This window comes from Typha latifolia, chromosome 4 (assembly GCF_019914945.1).
Source record: "Typha latifolia isolate L0001 chromosome 4, TyphaL0001v2, whole genome shotgun sequence".
Classification (NCBI taxonomy): Eukaryota; Viridiplantae; Streptophyta; class Magnoliopsida; order Poales; family Typhaceae; genus Typha; species Typha latifolia.
In genome coordinates, this window is record NC_133089.1 from 4,751,708 (window position 1) to 4,778,483 (window position 26,776).

The 26,776-nt window shown below is 38.7% G+C and overlaps 4 protein-coding genes across 7 annotated transcripts; 2 read left to right on the forward strand and 2 right to left on the reverse strand.

The window, feature by feature from the left end:
• The first annotated feature begins 91 nt into the window (after positions 1-91).
• Positions 92-7,083, forward strand: LOC140786345 (ERAD-associated E3 ubiquitin-protein ligase component HRD3-like). Of its 2 annotated transcripts, none has more exons than XM_073134689.1 (5): positions 92-808; positions 888-1,379; positions 2,835-3,050; positions 5,433-5,756; positions 6,691-7,083. In XM_073134689.1, the coding sequence occupies exons 1-5, from the start codon at positions 287-289 to the stop codon at positions 6,721-6,723; spliced, it is 1,587 nt and encodes a 528-aa protein (XP_072990790.1). In that variant the 5' UTR covers positions 92-286; the 3' UTR covers positions 6,724-7,083. The 2 variants fall into 2 exon arrangements, with proteins under 2 accessions (XP_072990790.1, XP_072990789.1); XM_073134688.1 differs by having other exon boundaries at positions 110-808; positions 885-1,379.
• Positions 7,084-8,170: 1,087 nt separating this feature from the next.
• Positions 8,171-12,158, forward strand: LOC140786719 (homologous-pairing protein 2 homolog). Of its 3 annotated transcripts, none has more exons than XM_073135341.1 (6): positions 8,171-8,676; positions 8,748-8,773; positions 10,959-11,226; positions 11,329-11,399; positions 11,488-11,676; positions 11,883-12,158. In XM_073135341.1, the coding sequence occupies exons 1-6, from the start codon at positions 8,643-8,645 to the stop codon at positions 11,979-11,981; spliced, it is 687 nt and encodes a 228-aa protein (XP_072991442.1). In that variant the 5' UTR covers positions 8,171-8,642; the 3' UTR covers positions 11,982-12,158. The 3 variants fall into 3 exon arrangements, with proteins under 3 accessions (XP_072991442.1, XP_072991443.1, XP_072991444.1); XM_073135342.1 differs by having other exon boundaries at positions 10,983-11,226; XM_073135343.1 differs by having other exon boundaries at positions 11,034-11,226.
• Positions 12,159-12,708: 550 nt separating this feature from the next.
• LOC140785716 (uncharacterized) lies at positions 12,709-14,942 on the reverse strand. Its single transcript, XM_073133686.1, has 5 exons — positions 14,610-14,942; positions 14,420-14,523; positions 14,173-14,344; positions 13,973-14,095; positions 12,709-13,834 (listed from the first exon to the last, which is right to left on the reverse strand). Exons 1-5 carry the CDS (start codon positions 14,796-14,798, stop codon positions 12,866-12,868), a joined length of 1,557 nt encoding a protein of 518 aa, XP_072989787.1. The 5' UTR covers positions 14,799-14,942; the 3' UTR covers positions 12,709-12,865.
• A 7,009-nt stretch (positions 14,943-21,951) lies between these two features.
• Positions 21,952-23,586, reverse strand: LOC140787737 (aldehyde oxidase GLOX-like). The gene has a single exon (XM_073136829.1). It carries the CDS (start codon positions 23,584-23,586, stop codon positions 21,952-21,954), a length of 1,635 nt encoding a protein of 544 aa, XP_072992930.1.
• Positions 23,587-26,776: the final 3,190 nt, after the last annotated feature.

The window sequence follows — 26,776 nt, forward strand, 5'->3', positions numbered from 1 at the left end:
GCTTAGATGCAATGTAAGTTATTAACGGTCAAGATTTAGGACCTCTTGGTTTGATATTAAGACTCTGTATATGGTTACACAAAGAGAATACTACTGACTTCTAAATGGTAAGGGCGGGCCGGGAGACAACAATTAAATGACCATTTTCGTCGAACACTACCAAGACATCGAGATCGATACTTTTGCTGTCGGGGGATAGGGAGACGTTGACAAGGTCCACCTAAGTCCTCTCTCCTCTCTCCTCTCTCCTCTCTCCTCTCACATCTCTCTTTCTATTTCCACGACGATGGCTCGCCGGCGACCTCCCCGCCTTGTCCGCCTCCTCCTCTTCCTCATCGCCGTATCCTCCCTCCTCCCCTTCTCCTCCTCCGCCCGCCCCTTCGTCATCGTCAGCTTCAACGACGACCTCATCAAAGATTCCTCCTCCGACGACTGGGATGACTTCTCTGACTCCACCCGTGCCGATGATCCTATCGACCCCGGATCCTGGCTCTCCGTCCTCGATCCGTTCTCCTCTCCCCTTCTCAACTCCTCCGATTTCGACCCACTATTCATATCCGGCATCCGCTCCATGCTCTCTGCCGCCTCCTCCGCCGACCCCTCCGCCATGGCCGCCGCCGCCTCCCAGATCGAAATCGCTGCCTCCGCCGGCCATCCCCACGCCCAATCTACGCTCGCCTTCCTCCACTCCCACGGCATCCTTCGTCCCCAGAACCGTCATAGGTCCTTCCTCTTCCACCAGTTTGCTGCCGAGGGCGGTAATCTCCAATCCAAGATGACCCTCGGCTACACCTTCTTCCGGCAGGATGTAAGATTGCCCTGACCTTACAATATCCAATTCCTAATTTTTCTATTCAAGCTCAAATTTTCGATCTTTTCATTAGCAGATGCACGAGAAGGCAGTTGTGCTGTATGCGGAGCTGGCGGAGGCGGCTCTGACGAGCTTTGTCATATCGAAGGATCCGCCGGTGATTGAGGCGATCCGCCTCCACAGCGGGACCGAGGAGAACAAGGATGTTTTGCGAAAATCACGGGGCGAGGACGACGAGGACTTCCAGATCACGGAGTACCAGGCGCAGAGAGGGAATTCCATGTCAATGTTTAAGATCGGATTGCTGTACTACTATGGATTGAGGGGGTTGAGAAGGGATCTGAAGAAAGCGCATTACTGGTTCTCTAAGTCTGTGGAGAAGGGGGACACGAGCTCGTTGGAGTTGCTCGGGGAGATGTATGCCAGAGGGGCTGGAGTGGAGAGGAATTACACGAAAGCATTTGAGTGTCTGTCGCTGGCGGTCAAGCATCAGTATTACTCGGCCTATAATGGATTGGGTTATCTTTACGTTAAAGGCTATGGTGTGGAGAAGAAAAACCTAACCAAGGTAAGTTCTCTCAATATTCTCTCGGTAGCTGTTTCTTTTTAATAACCTAGTTCATGAGAGTGAAAACTTTGTAGAATAGGGGTTAATAGGTGATATTACCATGTATCTTATAAGTGTTCAAGAACACACTTGATGAAAGGGTAGACAGTAGAGTAATTAAATTCATGAAATATTTGATCAAATTTAACTGAGCATGACTTTAGTATTGACTACTGCTTTTTTTTCTTAGTAAGCTTTACATCTGTAGGATTAACGAACTCTAAAATCTTTCTTCTTACTGAAGTTTTGCAACTGTTTGCTACTTGGCCCTCTACTTACATATTCTAATTTTGGTGCTCCTTAAGATTGTGACATTTGTTGGCTTTAAATGTGCTGCTGAACTGTTACTGTGCAGAAGCCATGCAGAAAGTGATACATTTTAAAAGATAGTGAATTTATCAAGTGAATCTTATCACAGAATGTGCTCTTGTACCAGCTCCTTCTACCTATACTGCAGTTGAAGCACCTAGAGGAGAATTTGGTGTCTTTCTTGTCGTACCCGTAGATGCAGATATAAATTGAGTCCCATTTGCAGTTTCCGTTGGAGAAAGAAATAATCCAGATTCCATACCCTTTTCCAGTTCCCACGGTTGTCAGAAATTGTAGTGTTGATGGGGACTCCTGCAAACCAAACATATAAAGCTATTAAGATGCTAATTGCAGTAACTTCCAAGCAATCCAGAGAAAGATTCAAAGGGCAGGATTAATTTCTTGTTGCTTATCACCACTATTCCTTACCATAGACTTCTCTGCAACCTAGATTTATTTTTGATTGAGTCTTCTAGTGAACTTCTGGAGTAAAAAAAACAAGACACACTCCTCGGTACAATTTCTCAACATTTAAAAGAATTTTAATGTATACGCGTCATATCCAATTGTCATTCAATACAATACTGCTGAGATGTGTGCATTATATTGAGTTTTCTTATAAGAAAATAAATGCCTCATGGATTTAGAAGGAAGATTGCTTCCTGTATGAATTACTGAATTCCATACATTGGCTCCATACATCTGGTTGATGCCCCATTCCTGACAGGTTCAGGCAATTCAATCAACTTATGCTTAAATGGATGCACTGTCACCATGTAACACTGAATTCACATGTATTGACTTTTGTTAATAGCTTTTATGTGGATTAGAGTGGGAAGTAGGTGATAGGTAGTATTCACAAAGCTCTAGCTGTTTGAGCAACTCTTTGTTGGCTTAAATATTTAAAATACAAGGGCTTGGTAAATTAGTTAAAATATAGTCAATCATGCATTACTTCTTATTTGAAGCATTGAATGTGTTTGTTGTACACTATCATTTTCTGATATTATTATGTTCTACTAATCATTGGTCAAAGTATTTTTCTTTAATATAGTTTGCTTATTCTTTTGCAATTCTCATGTTTAAGTTCCTTACTTTCCTTTTTAGGCAAGAGAATATTTTGAGATAGCTGCTGAGAACAAAGAACCTAGAGGGCATTACAACCTAGGAGTGCTGTATCTCAAGGGTCTTGGTGTAAAAAGAGATGTGGGAGCAGCCTGCAAACTTTTCCTTACAGCAGCTAATGCTGGTCAACCAAAGGCCCTCTATCAAGTGGCTAAGATGTTTCAAAAAGGCATAGAGCTCAAGAAGAATCTCTACATGGTACTTTTTTCTTTCAAGCTATCATACTATTTTAATTCTGCATTGTGTTGATTTGTAGTTTAGTGATATTCTAAAGTGATAATTTCATTTAGATTTACTGAACTGTTACTGTTTTTCACATACACTCTATGAGTTTTTTTTATTACCCACGTACACCCCATGAATTAAGAAAAATATTTACATATATCTTTTTGAATTAACTATATGGACTCCTAACTAAAAAATATTTTGGTTCAAGGAGTGTGTGTGAAAAAAGAAGTGTGTGAAAAAAGAAAGTTTAGGAAGTATAATTAGAAAATGGTGATAGTTCAGAAGGTCTAAGTGAAATTATTTCTATTCTAAATAATAAATCAAATTAAAGTATTATGAGATTGTGTAAATTTTAGGTCAAAACCAAAATGGACAATCTAGATTTTTATGTAAAATTTATTGTTTTGAGAGTTGTATGAAAGTCACTTTGAAAGAAATGCTACAAGTACATGGAATCTAAGATGTAAGTGTTCAAAACTGAACCTAATAGCATGGAAAATTGAAAACTTGGATACTAAATTTTTTTTTTTTTTTAACTCTAATGGATTCTAAGATGTAATTGCACCATGAATACAAGCTTCTTAAATTGTATAATTATTATCAGAAGGAAACAATCATACAAAATGTTTAGCAAATTTACCATAACATAGATAGGCTTTAAATTAGAAAATTCATATCGAGATAGAACTATTATTAATGAGCATGGCTGATATGTTGCTATATTCAGATGATACGTACTCAATTATTATCATATCTTATACTTGATGCAAATTTCAGCTTCTTAGGGGGGCCTTCATTGTGTTTTTACAATTCCCAGCATCCTTGTGCCGATTTTCTGGTGTAATTAGTCGTGCATTTGGTGTGGTATTATGGGCTACATGCCCAGTCATGGTGGGATGGCTATATGGCCAGTTGTGAGTGGAGATATGGGCCTCCACTGAGCCTGCAGACTAATGCTGTTTAAAGGAATTGATATCTTTAAAGCTTATCTGTCAAACACATTGTATTTACTTGTCTTTGTTCTTAGCACAAAATTTTTACCTTGACAGCTAATAAAAATATCTACTTGATCTATTCTTTTCCACATGTAAGCCTAAGGGCTTACTCTGTCTAAAAGAAAATAATTACGTCTTAGTTTGAAGAATGAGAGGTGTCAGCTGGCTGATCGGATGGGCACATATCTTTAAAACTTGTCTATCAGATAGAATCTTTTAGTTACCTGCTTTAGTTCTTAGCACATGTTTGATTTTGGCAGCTAATAAAAATCTATGTACTTGTTCTGTTCTTTACATTTTTGGAGTTGATCCACATTTCAACACCATTCAGTAAAAAAATAAAATAAAATATTAATTATTTAGAGCATAGCAACAAGACATTTGATCCATATCTGGCTGCACTATTCAGCCTTGTTAAAAGATTGGACGTTCTTACTAGGAGTCAGACAATTTAGTTATAAGAAATAGGTTGTGCCAAGCTACGAAGCATGGATAAATATTTATATTTTTAGGCTTGATACAGATTGGATACTGTACAGATAAGATGATATATTGTATTGGAAAGTAGGTAATATGATAGACTTGGGACACGAGCTCATGTAGACAGGAGGATATGGTAGGAGTAAGAATTATACCTTGATAGTAGATTAATCAAGCATGTGTCTTTAATTAATTCATCTATAATTTTTTTCTTTAAGAAAGTGCCAAGAGTATGCCTAAAGAATGGAAATATTTAGTGATGTAGAAAAGAAAATAAAGGAAAGGGGCATCTCATTCACCATGATAATTATCATTAGATGATGAGGTTGCAGGTGAAAAATTATAATCTTGCCTTACCATACAAAAATCTGAGTGAAGTGACGTGTTGGCATTTTTATTTATGTTATTTGAGATGAAATTGCATATAAGGAGGTAGAATCATATGATATATATATATATATATATATATTTTTTTTTTTTTTAACAAAGGAATTAACTGATATGACTGTATGCAAATGCAATCAATGGTAACTATTTGTTTCGTCCAACTGTCTGCATGCTAACTGATAAAGTCTAGTACTATTATGATGTGGCTGAAAGTTCACAATATATTTAAAGTACTCTTTAAACCAATGAGACAGGTTTAACAGATCAATCATTTTGTTCCTAATTTGATGTAATTATATTTTTTAGTTATCATATATTTATGTCATGTATTTGCAACTGAATGTCAATTTCTAGTCAGTTACGAAGATTCACATAGTACATCCTTAGGAAATTTGTAGTTTTTTCACAAGAGAAATTTGTTAACTTTCTGTTAGGGAATGCTTCTGTTGATATAAATTGCTGACTTTTCTTCCTAAATTCATGGATTTAGGCTACACTCCTTTACAAAACTGTAGCTGAGAGGGGACCTTGGAGCTCACTATCAAGATGGGCTCTGGAGTCCTACTTGAAAGGTGACATGGGAAAAGCACTCCTCTTGTATTCTAGAATGGCAGAACTTGGATACGAGGCAGCACAAAGCAATGCTGCATGGATCCTTGACAAATATGAGGAGCAGAGTGTTTGTATGGGAGAATCTGGCTTTTGCACAGATACTGAAAGGCATATTCGTGCACATTCTTTATGGTGGCAAGCATCTGAGCAGGGTAACGAATATGCTGCTTTGCTGATAGGAGATTCTTACTATTATGGCAGGGTATGCGTTTCTCAGTAAATGCTTGTCACATTAAACATGCTAAGTCTATTCTCCTACCCAATAAAACTGAGGAAAATGTTGATTCAACTCCATGTAACTGAGAGTAGCACTAGGAATCTTGGGGAATTTAAATTTCCATTTTATTTACATAGTGCAGAGTAGAGTAGATATTTCTATGACTGCTGGTCTTTTTTAGTACTTCAGCCAGAAATAGTAACAGCATACAAATTAGATTATCTGGCCTGTAGCTTCTGACTTGATCGGTTCATTTTGTAGAGATTGCATGCTCTGAAGATTTTATCATACTGATGGACTTTTTCAGTCTCATCGCTTGCCTTAACCTTGGGGAGTTTTTTTTTTCAGTCTTATCACTGCACAGGCATAGAAGTGTTATCTAGTTGTATCCCGTGCTTATGCTTCCTTACATGCTCAAAACTTGACATTATCCACCGGCTTATGCACCGGCAATTTTTACCCAATTTGATATGCTTAAAACTTGACGATGGTATTACTGCATTATCATTTGCTCCAAGATATTGATTAGTAAAAAGCATCTTACAGCAGCCAAATTGTTTGGGCTTAGCTCTTACATTTAATGGCTTATCAAATTACCTGTCCATTATGCTTTGTGGCATGTATTTCTTTCCGTACAGTAGCTTTTTTTTAATATAATTCTATAACATTGTTGAGGAACAGTAAGGATCCATTTTCATTGTTGGGACTAAAGGTTTAGTTGTTATACATGTTTGAAGAACTGTTTGACTGTCTTTATCTGATGGAATTAACAGCTATGTTCAACTAAATTTTGAGCAGTTTGATGAGTGACAATTGGAATGATGATTAATCTACATATTATTTAGAAAAATGGGGATATGCTTACTTCTATGTTGTCGTTTAGAAATATGTCGTTTCTTATTTCTATTTTCTGTTACAGGGTACTGAGAGAGAATTACTTCATCCTGTTTAAGAGGGAGTTGATGATATACTCCAATCAGGAAAATAGAAGCGTTCAAACTTTTCTCTGTATACCAGCTTGTAGTCATTCATTGGCATCTTATACAACAGTGAAAATGCCGAATAGATCAATTGATCTAATATCAGAGATGCACACCATCTAATTTATTGATTATTACATGTAATTTTCAGAGACGTGGACTTTGAAATAAAGGTAAGGCAGTTTTGGGATTGTGTTACATTGTGTAATAATCTTGTGCTCGATCAGATACTGATGAGCTGTAGTTCTGAAAGCTTCTTTCAACTACTAGCTCGTTTTACTGCAAGCGATGGCTGAGTTATATAAAATGAGTAGTATCTTGTTGTTTTGGAAGCATAGGGAAGATCACAGCAATAATTATGGTGTGATTATGATACAGTATTTCTTTTGACATTATCCATAATTATATTCTCCTTTTATGCTGTCTATCCCATCTTTTACAACATAGGGTACATTGCCCTGGTAAAAGGGGAGGGTTGCAGTAATTAGATGAAAGCATATTTTTGCTGAGCAGATGCAGTTGCAGTAAGTATACACACATGAAGTAAAAGGAATTAGATAGATGGTCCCAAATAGTTGGGAGTAGATGCTTGGTTTTGCTAGCCCTCGTTGGATGTTTTAAGTAGCAGTAAACTCTGGCATCACGTTTTCCACAGTTGCATTAATAAGTATATTGCCGGCTTTCTGATGCGGCTTAGTCGGACATTGTTTCTTCCATAGTTTATCTCACTAAATTAAAAATCTCTTTCTTTATCTAATTATCCTACCTAACCAAAACAAGAACTTATATATTATTCTCAATCTCAAACCTTAATTTAATCTCTTTTCTCAAATTAAATTCGTATTCCACTAAAATAGGAAAGAGGATATAATCCATAAATGCATTTTTCTATAAGCCCACAAAATAGAGAAGGGCTTTGAAAGATTTTATTATATTGTTCCTCCAAATTATTCGCTAGATCACGGCCAAGAGTATGTTTCATAGCTTCCAAAAAGTCCTTACAAAATCGCCGATTTGTTCATAATTCATGCCAAGTGGAGGGCAAGTAAAAAATCTCTACGCTGTTATAATGTGTTCACTCGTAAAATAAGTTCCATATTAGTTCAGCTATATTTATTTTTTAAATGGTCATAATAGAGTTTTTATTAGTATAAATTGTTATACTATTTGGTTGTAAAACAATATAGTGGTATAATTATTATACTTATGTGCCATGACAGGTACATATATTTTAGTAAATAGTTAAATTATCTTTTATAAATGGATGGATGAGAATAGAAATAGAAATAGAGAGAGAGAGAGAGAGAGAGAGAGTGATTAAAATAATAGTTGATTAAATTAATATATTTTTAAAGGTAAATTAATAATTAGTTAATATAAAAAATATTAAACCGCTATTATGGTCATCCAGACGGCAATAACGGGCGACAACTCCCAATGATCGTTCTCTAATTCTAATTGGTATACTCTCGATCAGGTTTGTTTAACAATTCTATGAGCTATTGGTAGTTAGAAACATTTTTGTGTCTATATTTTTAGCCTTCAGAACCGTAGATTTTTGTCACCAAATCATCTAGACACGGCTGCGAATTTTTATAATAATAAAAGAAAACCAACTAATATTGGTTAAGAACTCAGAAGTACAAGACATTGGATTGAATTACCCAAATATTGGGTCCAAATCTTGGACTCGAAAAGTAGTTCGCTAGTTTGAGTCTATGGATTTTGGAGGGAACTCCCAGAAATTAAGAGCAATAATGAAATCAAACACATAAATGGAGAGACGCAACGCAAAGCCAAGGCAAGTATATAGGTCGACTCACTCCACTCCCATCGATCTCCTTCTCCCTCTCCCAGAGGTGAAAGTGAAGTCGACGAAGAGGAGGAGAAGATGGCGCCCGCGCCCAAATCCGATAGCGTCGAAGGTACTTCTATCTCTCCACTTTTGATCTCATACCCTCGCACGTGGTATTCATCTACATGCGATGGTTTGCAGGGATTGTCCTCGGCTTCGTCAATGAGGTGAACATTGCTCTCGTTTCCTTTTTGATGTGATCAGTACTGTGTCTTGTGCTTGGATTATGTTCGATATTACAATTTTAGTTGAGAGATCTGGAATTTTTTCCCCATGTTTCATTTTGTGGTGTCTTTCATGCTTCATTAGTACTAAAATCTAGGGTGAGCACTTTGCTTCGGATTGATGTAATGTGTAGCGCTAAGTATTCGACTTCGCTGCAAGGTTTTGAGTTTGGGTCCTAATTTCGTTCCCTACTGCTTTATGGATCTACCTTTCCAGTGATATTGCAACAGTCCGTTGTTCCTTGAGTCTTTCATGTTATGTTTGATTCTCATAATTTAGGTTTAGCTTTTGTTTAGCGGAAATGAATAATTGTGGGCATCAGATGATCCTCTGACCCTTCTTTGTTCTGGGTTTTGCTTGTATGTCCAGACCACCCTTTCAACCAATGGATGAGTCAAGTTGGCCTTCTCGGTCGCATGAATCGTCCATATTTCTCCCATTAGCCATCCCATAATGTTCAATATCTTGTCCAATTTTTGCACCTTCCCACAGTTGTACTATAAGATAGACATGCAATTCCTTCTGATTGAAAGTCTTCAGCTGTTTGCCTCCATTTGTTAGTGTTCATTTTCTAAATAGGGCTTTTCAGTATGCCTCTATTTCTTAAAGTTCAGCCTCTAAAAGGCTGTGTTATCTGAGAGTTGCTATCTTACCGCTGCCATTATTGGCCTTTCCATGAGTTATCTTCTGATTATGCAGTGTTGAAGGCTTTCAAGTTGCTGGTAGGTGTATTCCATTTTGGTTCATAAGCACAACCGCCTAACTCATAGTATCATTTGCACCTATAACTTTTTTGTAGCTTTAGGGTGTAGGACACTGACGCAGCTAACTCAGAAGTACACATCAACAAAAGGAAAAGATGAATACTCATAAGATCATTCGTTCACAACTAATTGTTATACTACAGTTGTAGTGTCTACTCCGACTTCCTATATAGAAGACATCTAGGACACTGAACCGCAATTCTGGCGTCTTCACTTTTCCAGTGCTTTTCTAAGTTACATGGTTAATGAACTAAATTCTATCATATATACCTGCCAAAATTAGGTCAGCTTATGAAAAAAAAAATTAGAAAATATTCTGTAGTAAATGCTAAATAGGACTTGTTATAGTTCTAAGTCTAAACAGCTACATAAAGTACTTTTACAAATTTTAGTCTTCTAAGTTGTACAATAATGGAGTGAACATAATTCAACGTTCAATTCACATCATTGACCTTAAGTTGATAGGAAATAATGTAAATGAGGATGATCTCTTAACATTAATTTTTTTCCAACTCTATACAAATGTTTTGGTGTGCAGACATCTAATATAATTGACCATTATGATTATGCTTATAATATTTTTCTTGCTAGTAGTGCGCTTTGGATTGGAACTATCACCATTGTGGTTACTAAAACTGATATGATCCGACCATGAGAGTCAAATAAGTTAGATTGAGTTGAGTCGAGTTTAGTTGGTTGCTTTTACTTATTGCTTTTAGATTTGAATTAAAGCAGATAATTCACGTATGTATACCTAGTAGGTCGAGTTAGATCCGACCCGCTATGTCTATACTCCTATAAATAGGAGTGGTCATTATTATTTGGGGATCATGAAATGTGGAATAAATATCGAGTTTAGTTAACTTATTTATCTTGCCTTTATCTCTTAATCGTAGTCGTCTATTTTCCTAGGAGTAGATCTTTACCTTAGAAATTCTATCAAGCTACTAAGCCCTAATCCACATGTACCCTACGGTCGACCTCCACCATCCCACGGCTGTTTGCCACTTTCCAATGACCGCCGCAACATTAGTATTCTCATTTCAGCTCCGTTTCGACCTTCCTTTACTCTTTTGGCCATAATTTCTTGCTCCGATCTCTAAATCCATTCAAACCCGAGCCAAAAGAACTCTAACACATGGGGCTACTATCTCATAAAAATTTTATAATTTTCCTATGAACGGATCATTCCAGATTTGGTTCATAACAGAAACCTAGATCCACATGACATATTGACATTCAGTATATCATACTGAGCATTAGTGTTACTCATATCATTGGTTCTCCATTCACCGGAATTCAAGGCGTGACTGACATTATGAAACAGTTTACTTGGCTCATTCTTCATCAATTCTTTTGTCAGCAAAATAGGCCTTTGAATTCTCAGAATGTTGCTGATGCATTGCAAAAGTATAATCTCAAAAAGACTGCAGTACAGAAAGCACTGGACACATTATCTGATAGTGGACAGATTTCCTTCAAGGAGTATGGTAAGCAAAAGATTTACCTTGCTCGGCAAGACCAATTTAAGATACCGAATGGACAAGAACTGGATCAGATGAAGAAGGAAAATAGCAAACTACAAGAAGAACTTGAAACTCAGAAGAAAGCCATAAGTGAGGTTGAGGCTGGTATGCTCTAATAAAATTTGTTTTCCTGGAGAATATTATTTTGAATACTATAAAGATTTAAGAGTGGGAGTGAATAATAACTATTCACACATTCTAATGCAGAAATTCGGGCTCTTCAGTCAAACTTGACTTTGGGAGAAATTCATGCTAAAGAGGCTAAATTACAAAATGAAGTAAATATTATAGGATATATCCGGTAATCCTTCGTAATGAAGACATGCCTTCATATTAATAGTAAAATTGGAAACTCTTATCATCCAGGTCCAGGAAATGGAAGAAAAGCTAAAGAAATTGCGCAATGGAGTTGTTTTGGTAAAACCAGAGGACAAGAAGGTGATTGAAGAAACATATTCTGATAAAATTAATCAGTGGCGAAAGCGAAAGAGGATTTTCAAGGATCTGTGGGATGCTATAACTGAGAATTCGCCGAAGGATCCAAAAGATTTTAAGGTTATATTACTCATTGCTCTTAATTTTCTATTTTATTTTTCTCTACCTCGTCAGCTAAAGGACTGGGATTCTTACCTGGGAACCCCAGACACATGGTACCTTTCTACATTTGCTTTATACATGATAAATACCATTCACGATTTGCCTTATACATAACATACCCCTTCTTCTGTTACTGTCTCTCTAATTACTCTTTATCTTTGCAGGAGGATCTTGGTCTCGAGTATGATGAAGATGTTGGGGTGAGCTTACAGTCTTATAATGACCTGATGAATCTCAGTAAAAAGAGAAGATCATCCTATTGATATCATATGTTATAGTTTCGAAGCAGATCTAGGGCATATGTGTGACAGATCAGCTTTACATATGATTGTAATGTAATAGGGCTAGTGTATATTTTCTGGATGATGTGATCTTCTGTCACTACCGACGTTGCCATATATGAACTCTGAGTTTACTTTGAAAACTTACCTCCTTCGTAAGCCTCGTTTTTCACTGTCTAATGTTAAATCACTTTTGGTCAAGTAACTCATGCAGTAGCAACCATAGGATACTACTGTTTCAAAGAGCACCAGTTAAGATGTGAAGGAAGTTTGCAAGTATTGTAGGCATGTTGTAGCATAATCCTTTTTAACTTAAGTATTAGGTCAGTTCTGGAAGGAAAGCTTCTTCAAGGCTTATCAAAACTTCTACGAGGCATATAAATTCCTCTCCTGGTCCGCAATCTATACTTGCTACTGGCCACTGGGTATACATCATGTTACATCACGAGAAAGAGGTGAACCAAACCAGCTCTCCATTCCTGAGATGCTACAGTGAATCACACTTCAGGCTTACTTATTTCTTTGTAAAGTGTCGCAGCTAAAGTGCTTTTCAGGTGCATATAGACATTGGTTTTCTTCCAACTTCCAGATTTTTGTGCAAGTGCTCTCTGGACTCCAGGTAACTGTTTTCACTATTAAATTTCACTATGGTTAACTGCAGTATTACCTTGATTTAATGGTTTAGTCCCATCTTTAGAATCTTTGAAGATGTGCAAAGAGGACTTCAATATTAGAAATTTATAAACAAAATCCATTTCCACGATGTATACAATGTGTGCTCACTCTTAATCAGATACAAAACTCATGATGAGGAAATCTACCAATTATCTGTTCCTAAAATCATTTACGTTTTATCTACTTGATGCTTACTCATCTTTCTTTTGTTCTAGTATTTGCTGGTAACGTCCTCTTCGGGTTCTTACTGACATGGGTTTTTTTCCACGATTTGGATGTTCTTTGTGCAAGTGATCTCCCCTATCCAGGTGAATACTCTCTCTTGCAACATTTGGGTGCACCGATAAGTTTGTTGAAGTTTTACTTTGATTTTCTGATCGTACTTCCAACCTATTAATATCTTCATCCAATGAAGTCCTTCCCGTGTGTCTCAGGTTTGTCCTTTGATGGGGAGCACCAAGGTAAGACATTTGGTTTTCTTCATATAAGCCTTCATCTGAAGCTGAATTAGTCTGCCTGTTTCCTGCGAAACGATCCCCACTTCTCCGAGAATCTACTGTTTTGCTTGCTGATAATAGCATACCCTCTTCTTCACTGTCACTCTTATCAAATAAAATTTCATTTTCATTTTCTCCCTCTGATGATGCTCTTGGTCCAATGTTTATTTCCTTTGAAGGAGTCTCAGTAGAATCTGAACTTGAGTGAGATGAAAAATAGTCTTGCTGTGCCGCCATATTATCTTCAGTTCCTTTTTGAAGGAAAACTTTGTGCTTTACTAATTTTTCTACGTCTGCATCTGAATTGTAGTTTTGGACGGTGTCTATCTTCTCAAAATATTTGTCACTGTCAGAATGCTCAGTCGTATCTCTTTTCAGTTCTTTGTTTTCATTCCTCCTCTTACTAACTGGTTTACTCTGACCTGAGGAGCCCCTCCCTTCAGAATCAAACCGTGAGAGCTCCATGGCAGCCCTTGCAGCTGATGCTGCAAGTGCCGCCGATTCATAGGCTGCCTGTGCTGCACTTGGCACGTCTTTGTACTTCTGCATGACCTCCATAGAGAAACTTTCATCTGAATCCAATTCAGGTAGCTTTCTGTTATCAACTGATGTGTTCACTTCTGCCTTAATTTGGTCATTCCTCTGGTTGAAACTTCTATTGCCCTGCACAAGTGGTATGAAATGTTAATACTTCTGCTTAAGAAGTCTGGTAACGCGGCAACATTGGGCGGAACTGGCCCAAGACACATTTTGGGTGGACCCGGCCAGAGCTCTTGGCTACTTCAATATCACTCTACTGACCTTTAATTTCTCAGAAGAAACTTCTTGAATATCCAGCTTGATTCCTTTCTCTGCAGCTATCTCTTTTACCACTCTCTGTCTGCTCTCCAGGCTTGGCTGTCTGGTGGACAGCTTCTCTATTATCTGTACAAAATTCGGAACTCCTCATTCATCGTTTTGAAACTAAAGATAAGTACATGGTAAAGAACTAGAAATGCTACCTTTGGATTCACTCCGCAACTATTTCGCAGCTCGAGCGCAGCGGCCGTGAAGTCCTTGCCGAAGTGGGTTGCGAAGATATAGCGAACATCCTGCAGCTCAGGCAGCTCACCGCACCTTGACGACGCGAAGATCAAGCTTGAGATCGCCTCGCGAAGCTCCTCGGGGCACTTCCTACAGAAACAGTCACCAAATGAATGATAAGATGAGGTGAGAACATTAAACCATCATCAACTAATGGCTACTCACTTGGTATTTTCTATGAGGATGGCCCTCTCAGTTATAAGATTGCAATAGCTCTCTGCCATCACAAACACATCTAACATATTCTGTTCCTTGATGACTTGCTCTGCCTGGTACATCAGTAAACAAACAACCATTAGAAACCATGCATTTATGGTATGAGATATGAAATTGATGGGTTTTTTTTATGACTTACGCGGAGGAGCGCGCGGTCAGCATGGCCAAGCTGGAGGAGCTGTGCGAGGTCACCACGGGCCTGAATGCACCGGACTTGGCGGTGGTTGCGGAGGACGGCGAGGCGGGAGACGGTGAGGCCCAAGAGGGTCTTCAGTTTTGATGTCTGCCTTGATGTCCTCCCTAAGAGAAGGTCCATTTTCCTTCCCATACTCTTCTCTTTCTTCCTCTCTATACCTCTCTTTCTACAAATGCACAACGCTAGAAGGCAAGCACCTCTTCTTTTGGCTGCGTTCCTACGAGGTAGTATCAAATGTCAAATTCTTATATACGAAGTTGTTATGCCTTGTGAACTAAGTATTAGGAAGATAACGCGGGGTGGATCTTATAATACTCGTTGGAGTCAATAGCCTGTGGGGTAGGATTTAACCATTGGGTTGTTGTGGAATTGCTCCAAATGGCTGGGTGGTCTCTTCTCGTCTTCCTAGAAGCAAACAAATGCCAGCTCGCCAAAGGGGATTATTCATGGTAATCATATAAATTACACCCAAAAGTCATTTTAATCAGATATACAGAAAACTTTAATACAATCATATGTCACAATATTAAATATAAACTGGTAAGCTAGCTGGAGAAGAGATTTAAGTGAATTGGTAGTAGTGGGGTATGGTATTCCTGCTTAGGATTTTGCGGGCGATATTCTTCGTGTGCTATTGGATGTAATGTCTCCTGGCATATCGATCGTATATATATAATTTAATTTTGTGAGCCTTTCATATTTAATTTTGGATTTGATCATGCTCATCACATTAATTGTTCGTAGGAAAAGTTCTTGCGATGTTGCTCATTGAATCCTAGCATCGTGTCTAACTATACTCCATATAATTTGTTGACTTAGTCCATGATGCCTGCCTTACTATGACCAAGGCAAATGGATTTGGAGCAAAATTTTCTAGGGACGTCATATCCGCCGCGTTGGATCTTATCACTTTCTTTTCCTTTTACACTGCAAAAAAAAAATAAAAAAAATGGCCTCGTCTTCTTTGCTAAATTAGTTGCACAGTTAGCAGTCATTTACTCATTTCCTTGCCAATATATGTAATGCGTGTTGATGCATTGAAATTCGGATAAAGGTACAATGTATATATACATATATACTTGATAAAACTATCTAAGACTAAATCAGGAAGGATTGATAATATATGCCCATATTTTCAGACTCTAGTGAGAAAGTTGATTGGCATGTTTCTCTTTTAGGTTTGACTTCCATTTACTTTAGGCCATTTTGACGATGGTGGTGACACAACATCGATTTTGTAGTAACTTGCTAATTTAGTAGATTTGGTTAAAAGCTTTCACCAGATCTTTGGGTAAATAGAGACGTGTAGAGAAAGGAAGGGCCTTTTAGATGCTTGTGCCCATGCGTTCTTATGTGTGGTTAGAAGCAGAGTAGTAGAATAATGATTAGTAATATCTTTAAAACGACCAACATAACAAGCTAATGATAAAGGTAATTTAAGTACCTTTCCTATCCACTTTTTATGCTTTGGCATTGCCCAGGGTTAACACGATGGAGAAGAATCGGGTGGTGTTGATCTTTAATTCTTTGCTTTTTAAATTATGTAATGCTTTTAGGTGAGAATTTTATTGTTTACTACTGTCTTCCAAGATTCTTACAAGTATTAACGGCCATTGCCGAAGATACTTTTCTTCATAGAAGTTCTAGAAAGAGATTTGAGAAACCTCAAGTATTACCATCTGTTTCTGTATGTTAAAAGAGTGCCCGATCTCTATTGTAGCTCTCACTGCCATTAATTGTTGGCAGGTTTGGATTTGCAGTTGCTAGGATTAGGATGAAAATGGAATAGGAATCAGGATCAGATCGAGAATGGTAAAATTAATATCCAATTCACCTTTCGAGAATACCGATACGGATACATGTTGGTATGAAATTAGTCTGATTTTGATGTATTGATGTGTGCAACTGTACGTAGTACTAATCACCATGTCTAATCCTAGGTATAACATTGTCTTATACTAACCTACAAGGGTAGAAGCTTTATATTCTTCTTTCCTTAAACGCGGATTAATGCAGCAGAGAACAAATTATCATAGGAGAAGCTTTAGACAAATAGAGGCACTAATTAATGCAATAATATTTCCACCTCTGTCATCACTCTAGAGAACAAGTCACAATAAAACCTCCTCCTCCTCCATCTCATTTATCTCCATTTCCTCCATTTATAAATTATGCCTACGTGCTACTATTGCTAAACATTTATTGATAAGACGAACAAAACAATAGTTTAACGACAACTAAATCAATTAGTCATAAGCTCATCAAAACAACTGCCCAATTTATGTACATCCTCTGCAGCACCGAAGTGACTGAATTGAATTTCGTAGCCAATCAACAGCTGCCAAGTATGGCTGTGGACGATCTACTACATACGTTTTTAAAATCCATTTGCCGAGAGGTACAAAAAAAAGTACAACATATGACATCCCCCATGCTGGAACCATTCACAGATTTATGTGGATATTTGCGAGCGGCCCCTCGTATCATCTCTAAATTAATAACAAATGTGATGTATGCTCTTCATATATACTTTGACCTCTTCTCTTTTCATTCTTTTTTTCTCTCTCCTCCTACTATAAAAGCTCTCCTCCTATATCCCTCGTCTTCATATATGCATTTGAAGTATATACATAATAAGGTAGCAACCTCAAAAATGGAGAAATACTCCAACACAAACGTCGAAGACCAGACAACCGCAGCCAAACTGCCACCGCCGCCGCAATTCGGGATTCCAACCCCAACCATCGCAGCTTCGATTCCAGTGCCGCCGTCCGGTTACACGCCTGCGATCCCAGCCTATCCACCGCAGCAGGCCGGGGTGTATCCGCCGCCGCCCGGGGCTACTCTTAGTGCTCCACCACCAACCTTTGGGCAGTCCGCGCCGACGGCGGGGGGAGGAGTCGCACTGGGGCAAGTAATGGGTCAGCAGATCGGGCAAAGAGTAGGGGAGATGTGGTCGACTGGTCTGTTCGATTGCTCGCAAGATCCTGAAAATGGTGGGAGTTTTTATTCATTTATTGAGATAGTTTATAAGTGGAGGCGAGCTTCGTTATGTTGATATGGTGTGATTAAGCTAAGGTTTTACGTGCATGTGGATTGCAGCTCTGTTGACGTGCATTGCCCCGTGCGTCACGTTCGGGCAGATCGCTGAGATTCTCGACGAGGGGCGCACACGTACGTAAAACGATTCTATCTTTCATCGTTCTTTCTGCTACCTTGTTACGAGTTAATTAAGGGAAAAACTAGCTGATAGTTAATTATCGTGGTATGGTTAAAATTAAATTTTAGTCAGAGTGTGAAATATTCATGCTTGATAAATGGATTAAAGGATAAATGATGCTTATAAGTAAACTTTTAATTTACTGTATATGGCTAATATATATTAGCATTAAAAACCAAAACTAGGTGGTTGTCTGGTAATATATAATTGCATTTAGTTAGTTTTCTGCAAGGTTAAAAAAAAACTGAGTTTTTGGGCAAATAATCCATCCATATATGTATATAATATGTGCAATAATTATATATATATATATATATATATATAGTTCTTTCTCTAGATTAATTTTTGTCTAGTTGCAATGATTCTAAATGATCTTGTTATATTTTTATAATTTTTGGTGCATCCAATGTCTGATTACTTCTTATTTGGGTGTCTAATATATTTTCAAAAGAATAAGAGGAAAGAAAAAAAAAAAGAGGAAAAAGATTGTATATAACACTGCATGCATGCAGCATGCACGACGAGTGGGTGTATCTACTGCGTTTCGGGCTTTGCCATCGTCCTGCCATTGTTGCTGTCATCCAACCTCCGTACACGGATCCGTGGTACTTTCAACCTCTTGGAGGAACCTGGCCCTGATATATTCATCCACCTGTGCTTTGAGAGCTGTGCTCTCTGCCAAGAATATCGAGAGCTCAAGAACCGAGGCTTCAACCCCGAACTCGGTATATATGCCATCGCATGTCTTTGTTTCTCTAATCCTTTCTACTATATAGAAGTTTTCAGTGCCTGGAAATGACTCAAATGTTAGTTCCTTACTTCGTTTACTTAGGTTGGGAGGGCATTCAGATGGCGAGATTAAATCCAGGAACGATGACACCTCCACCACCAGTGACGATGATGTATCCAGGAGGAGCTGCGTAAATTAAGTTCGCCTGAATTAAAGTGAATGCTGAGCTGATCGAGCTGAGTTGTTTCTTCTAAAGTTTGAACCTTTTCCTGTACACGTTGGAATTTGAGCTCGGGGGATCGATTTGAGTTGTTTTTCTTTTTCTTTTGTTTAAATTTATTTTTGAAAGTAATAAAAGTCAGCATGCACTCCCTTCTTACTTATGGATGATGCCGAGGGTTCACGCATTCTAAAATACACAGGAAATTAAGATGAGGTGCATTCTTGTGAAGGATATATTATCATTTATAATCATTCAAACCTACAGCAGTCTTCCAGCGCAGATCGATATTAATTAGAGAGTAGTGTTTGCCACGTTGATACTTCAAATGATTGTGGGACTGGATGATAACCAAAACATATTTTAGTAGATTTTGGGAGCAATATAAATACGACTTAAGACTTCCTCTATGGGCGATCGTGGCATGCACGTAGTAGCAACCAAATAAAAGAACTCCTATAAATTAAAACTTCCACTTCCTTCTTAATTCCATCAGTCGGAAATGGACAGCATGTCGTTCGCGGCCGACGAGCAACCGCCGTCCTTCGCAACATATGGTGAGACGGCCCAGGATGGCGGCGGCGACCAGATGGGGGGGCCACCTCCAGCTGCAGCTCCACCGCCGCAGCGCCGTTACCAGGCCCCTCCCCCACCTGTATACCGACCGGCGGCCGCCGCCCCTGGCTACGGTTATCAGCAAGCCGCTACGCCAGTCAGTGGCATACCAACCCCAGCTGGTTGGAATTATGATCAACCGGTAAATTACGGGCAACCGAAACCGGCAGCGCAAAACGCGGCGTACCCTGCTATGCCACCGCCTCGTCCGGTGCAGTGCCCGCCGGTAGGGGCAGAGTGGGGGAGATGTGGTCGACTGGTTTGTTTGATTGCTTGGATGATCCCACTAACGGTGAGTTCTCTAACCACCTATATAGATATTCTATTAGCTTAAGCTGTTAAAAAGAATTGGATTTGAACTAGATCGGTGGAAGTTTTATATTCTAAAAACTTTAATTGTTAAAAATCTTTTATATTCTACCACTCATGCTAATTGGAGCTTATTTAGATTAATTTAGTGTAGGGTTTTGAATACCCCTCAAACCATAACTAACTGTGTTAAAATTAATTTCAGCCATTCAAATGTAAAACAACAAGAACAAGAACAAGAACAACAACAAAACCCTTATTTTTGTTTGTCAGGATAATTTATTTTCCTTTTATTTTGTTAAATTACTACATTTTTAATTTATAGATGTCAAAAGCTAACCTGAAGGCTAATTAACTCTTACGTGCATGCATGCATGTGTTGGACGTGGCAGCCCTTTTGACGCTCCTCGCCCCGTGCGTGACGTTCGGGCAGATCACTGAGATTCTCGACGAGGGCCGAACATGTAAGCGGATTAACTAAACTCGATTAGGCGATCTACTACTTTTGTTGTTCTAATAACTTTTCCATGATGATTAATTTCTACTAATTAAGATAAGGATTTAAATTAACTACGTCCGCAGCTTGCACCACGAGCGGATCCCTTTACTTCTTGGCAACTTTTGCCATTATCCTACCATCCTTGCTCTCCACCAATCTCCGTACGAGGCTCAGGACTTCCTTCAACCTCATGGCCGACCCAGGCCCGGATCTATTCGTCCACCTCTGCTTTGAGTACTGTGCCCTCTGCCAGGAGTACAGAGAACTAAAGAACCGTGGCTTGAACCCGGAAATTGGTAGAGAGCTATTCGTTATGCGTTATATGTCCATCCTTCTTCTAATTAATAAGGTTCTAATCAATCAGATCGATTGCTAACTATATGTTCATGTAGGTTGGTTAGGAGTCCAGATGATGAGACAACAGCAACAACAACTGGGAAGCATGACACCTCCGCAGCCACAAATGATGCACTAATGAAGAGCAGTCGGATAATGGTTTGAATCAGTCAATAATGCCGTCTGTGTTGGTTTCTGTTTCCTTTAATCTTGTTTCGGTTCCTAAATCACTTGTTGTGAGTTCTTTTCATGCATCAGAGACGAAGTTCAGTGCTAATCATCATCGAGAGTCCATACATCATGTCAGGGGTTGTGTTTGCATGTAAAATGTTAATTAATTAAACATGTCAGGTTTATTCTCACATGACAATTAAGAAAATTTTGCCAAAATTACGGTTATACCTTACATTTTCGCTATTTGTAAATCGAGTCTTGTAATTTAGCGAATATGTGCATAAAACATCATACTATTAAATTTATTAGCTAAACTTAACCAAGCATCTTGATTAAGTAAACTATATTAATAAGATTAGCAAATTACCTTCAGTCAAGTTATACTTGCCCAATACTTGTCCAAGCTATGCTAATTCAATCCAACCCAACTAAACCTATCCTATGTTTATTATTAATAAAGATGCTCATCATAAGCTCTCTTTTTATCCTCTTATTGCGTGAGATTAGCGGATGAGCTTAGACAAGTGGGTTTACAGTGACTCATGAAAGAGTGGCTAATAGCATTGAAAAGCTAGACTCTCGAGCCCGGTGTGTTACCGAAAGAGAAATTAGGCATGAGACTTGCTTAAAAATAGTAGATTAACCTGAAGAGAGATAATGAAGAGATTGTTGAGTATCATACGTGAGAGTTTAGTTCCATATTGAAGTAAATGAATTTATATGAATACTTGGGCTTTTATATAACAACTCAAATTTTTAGAGTGAGTTGAGTTTAAAATTTATATTAAACCGTATCTCCTCAACATTTTTGATGTGGTGACTGGATCAATACATAGGTCTAAAATTAATAACCTCAAAGAACTTGTCAAGTGGTATAGATTCCTCTTATTTTTTTGTCTTAATCTTGACGAGTGGTTTACTATTCACGTGCCACTTTTGTCACATGTAGAACTTAATTACTTGGTTTATTAGAAAATATATATATAAAAAAATATTCCTATTAAATTAACCAAAGCAAAAGAAGAAACAAAACCAAAGTTCGATCCATGGAGTCTCCCTCTCTCGCATGAAATGTCTTCATTACTTAATATATATATATATATATATATATATATATATATATATATATATATATCTTCTCTATCGCAATTAATAAGTGGCAAACAAAGTAGTAACTATGACTCACTTCACATGCACCCATATGCCCTCACTTGGAATCCCACCATTAACGACAAACACCATGTAGTACCCCGGCGGCGCTAAGATCGCAGACGCCGGAGCAACGGCAACGACATTGTATAATCCCTTTCCGACCGCGGCCACCTTTCCTGTGTCCAAAATTAGAAGCCTCTGGTTCATAGAGAAGGAGTGTGTCGCGAACGCCGGCGCCACCATCGTCGCAGTCACGCCGCTGTCCCTTATTTTTGCTGCGGCGAACCGAAGGTCGAACTGCTTTCCGTAATTCAATTGCAGCGGAAGGATTCCTGGGATGGAGATCGCTGGCCGTGACTTGGCGTTACTCGGGGTTAAGTACTCCGGTGAGAATGCCTCGAGGCTGAGCTCCGTCGGGTACTGGACGCCGGAGAAATTGTAGTACACGTGAGGGTTGCTTCCGCCAACGAGCACACGGCCATCGCGGAGCAGCACCGCCGACGAGTGGTAAAGCCGGGGAGTCGTCGCCGCACTTTGCACCTCGAAGCGAGCTCCTGCGCGATTTCTGATGCGGTAGACGACCGGCGCGAGGGACGGATTCTTACCGAGCTCCCACCCGGCTGTCCCCGCCGCCGCGCCGTTGATGATTACCACTTCCTCGCCGTTAGGGAGCAGGATCATGTCGCCCATCACTCTCGGCGCCGGCATTGTCTCCATCTCCCACGACGGCGAATCGTCGGTGATCCTAATCCTCCCGCACGAGCTCAAAGCCGGCAAGAAACCACCCTTCTGCTTCGCCTGTACAAACGACCCTATCGGCGCTCCCCCGCAGATGAGCACTTCGGCTTCCGCCGCCGACGGCTTTAATGGTAGTAAAACTGACGAGCCCGTGCTCGGATAGTTCCGCGGCTCTCCGCCGGGTATCTTCGGATAAGTTCTAACGATAATATTCTTATTGTAATCTAAGAGGATGGCGCGGTTGTTGGCGAAGATGAAGAGGTTCCCATCGACGTTGAGGTGGATGAACGGGTAGAGGTTATTCTCTTCGGGATCTTTCGTTTCTAGAAGGAATGGAAGAGAAGTTACTGTGGAAGTAGGATTTGTTTTCGGATAAAATTCGTAGCTGAATTGCCTCCGACCACCGACTATGATCGCCCGGCCATCGGGGAGGATCTGGTTGGTGGCGTACCACCGGCGGACGGCGAGGTCCAGTTTGCGTTCGACCCAGTCGCATTTCCCGTCGCCGCAAGGGCGGAAGAAGCGGACGGCGCGTTCGCCGTCGTTGTACCCGCCGGTCTGCATCAGGGTGCCGTCGGGGGCAACGGTGCCGGAGGAACACCAGGTGTCGGTGAGTACGGTGAGGGGGCGGAAGGTGTTGTCGACGACGGAGTACTCAACGGAGTGCGCGGTGCAGTCGGTCTTGACGACGAGCTCGTCGGGGTCGTGGCGGCAGTTGCCTGCGGGGAGAGAGAGGTTGGAGTGGCCGAAGTCGGTGCGATCGAAGAGGACGACCCGGTCGGGGAATAAGAGCTGCATGTGCATGGCGGAAACGCCGACGCTTTTTTGCAGTATATTCCACCGCCGCCAGCCGCCGCCGTTGACGGCTATAGTGTGGTGGAGAATGAGAAAGAGATCAAACATAACTAATTTTAGCTTCATCGTCATGGAATCTCGTATTACCAAGATAGTGTTGGAATTTTAAGTTTATGCTCTCCTCTGTTTGAACGAGGGGAGGAATTAAATTGCGAACATTGTGATACGTACTTGGCAATTGTTGATTGGGGTACGATGCAAATGTGGACTAAATTTGTGCAGTTGCGGCTGCAGACGATCGGATGCCAGATGGATAGCAGGGATACACGTGCATGGAATATGGAGTTTGGACGTAGGTGCAGTGTATATAGAGGAATTAAAAGGGATTTGGATTAGGACGAAGGGGAAGACGTAGTTTACATTGGATGGCTTGGGCGGCAATTCACGTCTCTTTGGCTTTCGCCCACCACCATCATATTAAATTTATGAAATTAATTGGAGACAATTATGACGTCTAATATATATATATATATATATATATTCTCTAAGCTGGCGCTGTGGTTTCGAGTCTTAAGGCCCCGTATGATTGGCTGGTCCTGTTTCATGATTTATTTAGTTGCTAATTAGACTAAGGTGTAATTGTTATATTTAATATATACAATTAATAAACTAAAATACTCTTTAACTTTAATGATATTAGATAAAAATATTATTATTAAATAAACTAATTAGTTAAAGTTTAAAAATTTTAAAATTTTTTAGTAAAAATGATTTTATTATAGGATTGCAGGTTTATGCACTTATAAGCTAGGGAACACCATGAATTTGCGGCCTTGCATGCTTTTAAGTCTGTATGCGAGCTTATAGATGTTGTTTTTCTTTGTTGTCCATCGATGATTTGCAAACTCGCAACTATACTATAGAGAACGCCATTTTAATTTATTTTTAATTATTATTTTTTAAAGAAAGTAAACTATTATGAGATTATAACGGCTTGTGGACATAGAAGTTTATAAGTTATTGAGGAGTTTGTAAGTTTTCAATTTTTTGTTGAGAGAAATATATTTATTTTAGAAGAAAATTTAGGATGTATGAGAAATAATTTAAAATAGAGGCATTGTTAATTTGATGTGTGATGCACATAATACCAATATATTATTATTAAATTTATAAAATATAAATGTAAGTAATTTTAAAAGTAAATTTATAACTTGAGAAATAAAATAAAATAATTTTATTTTATTTTCTCACTCATCTTCCATCCTTGAACTTGGCTAAAAAAATAGTATTTATTTACTAAAGGAGTTCCTAACCAAATCCAGTAATTAGTCATAAACTCAAACCACATACCACCTTAAGTAATACTTAAGAAAAGTTGTCTCTCCCTTTCTACTTTGGTGTTGGTTGTAAAATATGTTACGACTTGATCACTTCAGCTATAGCAACAATAGGTTAAACATAGGAAACACTAACCCACTTAACAAAATTGCTTTAATTCTCCTTGGCTTTGCTAAACCAATACCTTTGACCCAATTAAAGATAACCTACTGGGATCTCAACTTACTTGCCAACCATATCCCCATCCTTGCTTGTCTTTAGTGTTTGTTGTCTTAGATAAGGTTTAAATTCCACTACTAATCTAATATGTATGGTTGCTTCAGTACCTGTGCATGGCTGCTGTAATTTTCCATTTTCTTCTTTTGGATTTAAAGAGGAACTAAAGAAAGAGACCATGGAGCAGTGCACCTTCGCATCCTCACGGCTCTTCCCTTTCCAGACCAGTGGCTAGCTAATTAAAGACTCTTAACTATGCGTATCTAATGCTTATTCTCAGTGTCTAGAATGAGTTATTTGACAATTCAAGCAAGCCTCACACTCGGCCCAATGAACAAGTGAACACATAAACAAAATAGTTGTTAGGAATTGGTCATGGAATGGGCAAAAACTAGATTAATTCATAATACTAGTTAGGTTTATCTTAAAGGTCATTCACACGTCTGCATGACGAACGTACACCTCCACAGCTCCACTAGTCCACAAAAGTAAGCCCAAGTGCTCCAGAAGAAAGCAGGAGATGCCAAAATTCTCATGCCGACGACTCACGGGTTTCTTTCACATCTATGTTCAATTCTTAGTCTACTCTTTGTCTACTCCAATTAAAAGGCATGAGACCATTAGCTCCCACAGTTGCAGTAAAATAATAAGAATAAGAAGAAGAAGAAGAAGAAGAAGAAGAAGAAGGAGGAGGAGGAGGAGGAGGACGAGAAAGAAAATAACAGTTTAGACTACCCTACATAATACGTTCTCTTTCGGCCAGGTCGCAGATTGCGTCCGTTATTTACTCACCAAACTGTCGAACATGTTCCACAGATTGGGGCGCCTTTTCTTTTCGAATTCTACCACAAACTACTGGGATATTGACTTCCATAACTAAGTGAACCATTCAAGAATTATGATCCACTTCCCTAATTAAAGTTAATATATATATATATATATATATATATATATATATATATATATATATATATATATATATATATATATATATATATATATGTATGTATGTATGTTAGATAGTTGGGCTAATTTTATTTAAGAAATATGCTTTGGTGAAATATTTATCAAATATTAATTAATTATAGCATTCACAAGGAAATCAAACTACTAATCTTCATCATCATGTTCAATTTAGTTTCGCTCGTGCTTAATATTTTTTAAGAATTATTTTATGCACATCTCTTAAATATAAATTAGATATATTTATAATTTTACTTATATATTATTATTTAATTATATAACATAGTGATTACTTTAAATAAATTTATGTAAAAATTTATATTTAATTATTAAGCAGTGAATAAGTATGTTAACAGTAATAAAATCTTATTTAGAAATCATTCATAGTTTTATCGCACCTCGCCATTTGTAATAAAGTTTTATCGTTAATTTGTCACGTAATTTATCTTATATAAGATTTGGCCGTATGTGAGCGTTGGCTTGTAAGATATATTTAAGAGAGATTAATAAGTTCAAAATATAACCCCTAAAAGAAAAGGATCACTTATGTCCAAATCAGACAACTTGGAGAGGGTTGAATAAATCTGGCCACTAAGCCAAAATCAGACAATGGTCCTCCACTCAACCAGGCAAATCCCCAATTCAGTTGCAGTTCCTACTCTTCTCAAGACATCTGTAGATATCTAAGTCCCCTTGGCCTACAAGAATAGATGTGATCTACCACCTAACTCTTCCCATTTCCAGGCACATCTTCCAATTAAATACACACAAGTTGCGGCCTTCAAAGTTCACACAAAATCTTCTC

Bases quoted from the DNA above. Each gene is read 5' to 3' on its own strand.
- LOC140786345 (XM_073134688.1), top strand. From the start codon at position 287: ATGGCTCGCCGGCGACCTCCCCGCCTTGTCCGCCTCCTCCTCTTCCTC. The intron at 809-884 runs GTAAGATTGCCC...TCTTTTCATTAG, and splicing joins ACACCTTCTTCCGGCAGGAT to CAGATGCACGAGAAGGCAGT. The intron at 1,380-2,834 runs GTAAGTTCTCTC...TTTCCTTTTTAG, and splicing joins AGAAGAAAAACCTAACCAAG to GCAAGAGAATATTTTGAGAT.
- LOC140786719 (XM_073135341.1), top strand. From the start codon at position 8,643: ATGGCGCCCGCGCCCAAATCCGATAGCGTCGAAG. The intron at 8,677-8,747 runs GTACTTCTATCT...GATGGTTTGCAG, and splicing joins CAAATCCGATAGCGTCGAAG to GGATTGTCCTCGGCTTCGTC. The intron at 11,400-11,487 runs GTAAATATTATA...CTTATCATCCAG, and splicing joins AGGCTAAATTACAAAATGAA to GTCCAGGAAATGGAAGAAAA.
- LOC140785716 (XM_073133686.1), bottom strand. From the start codon at position 14,798: ATGGGAAGGAAAATGGACCTTCTCTTAGGGAGGACATCAAGGCAGACA. The intron at 14,524-14,609 runs GTAAGTCATAAA...CTGATGTACCAG, and splicing joins CTGACCGCGCGCTCCTCCGC to GCAGAGCAAGTCATCAAGGA. The intron at 14,345-14,419 runs GTGAGTAGCCAT...CTGTTTCTGTAG, and splicing joins ATCCTCATAGAAAATACCAA to GAAGTGCCCCGAGGAGCTTC.
- LOC140787737 (XM_073136829.1), bottom strand. From the start codon at position 23,586: ATGACGATGAAGCTAAAATTAGTTATGTTTGATCTCTTTCTCATTCTC.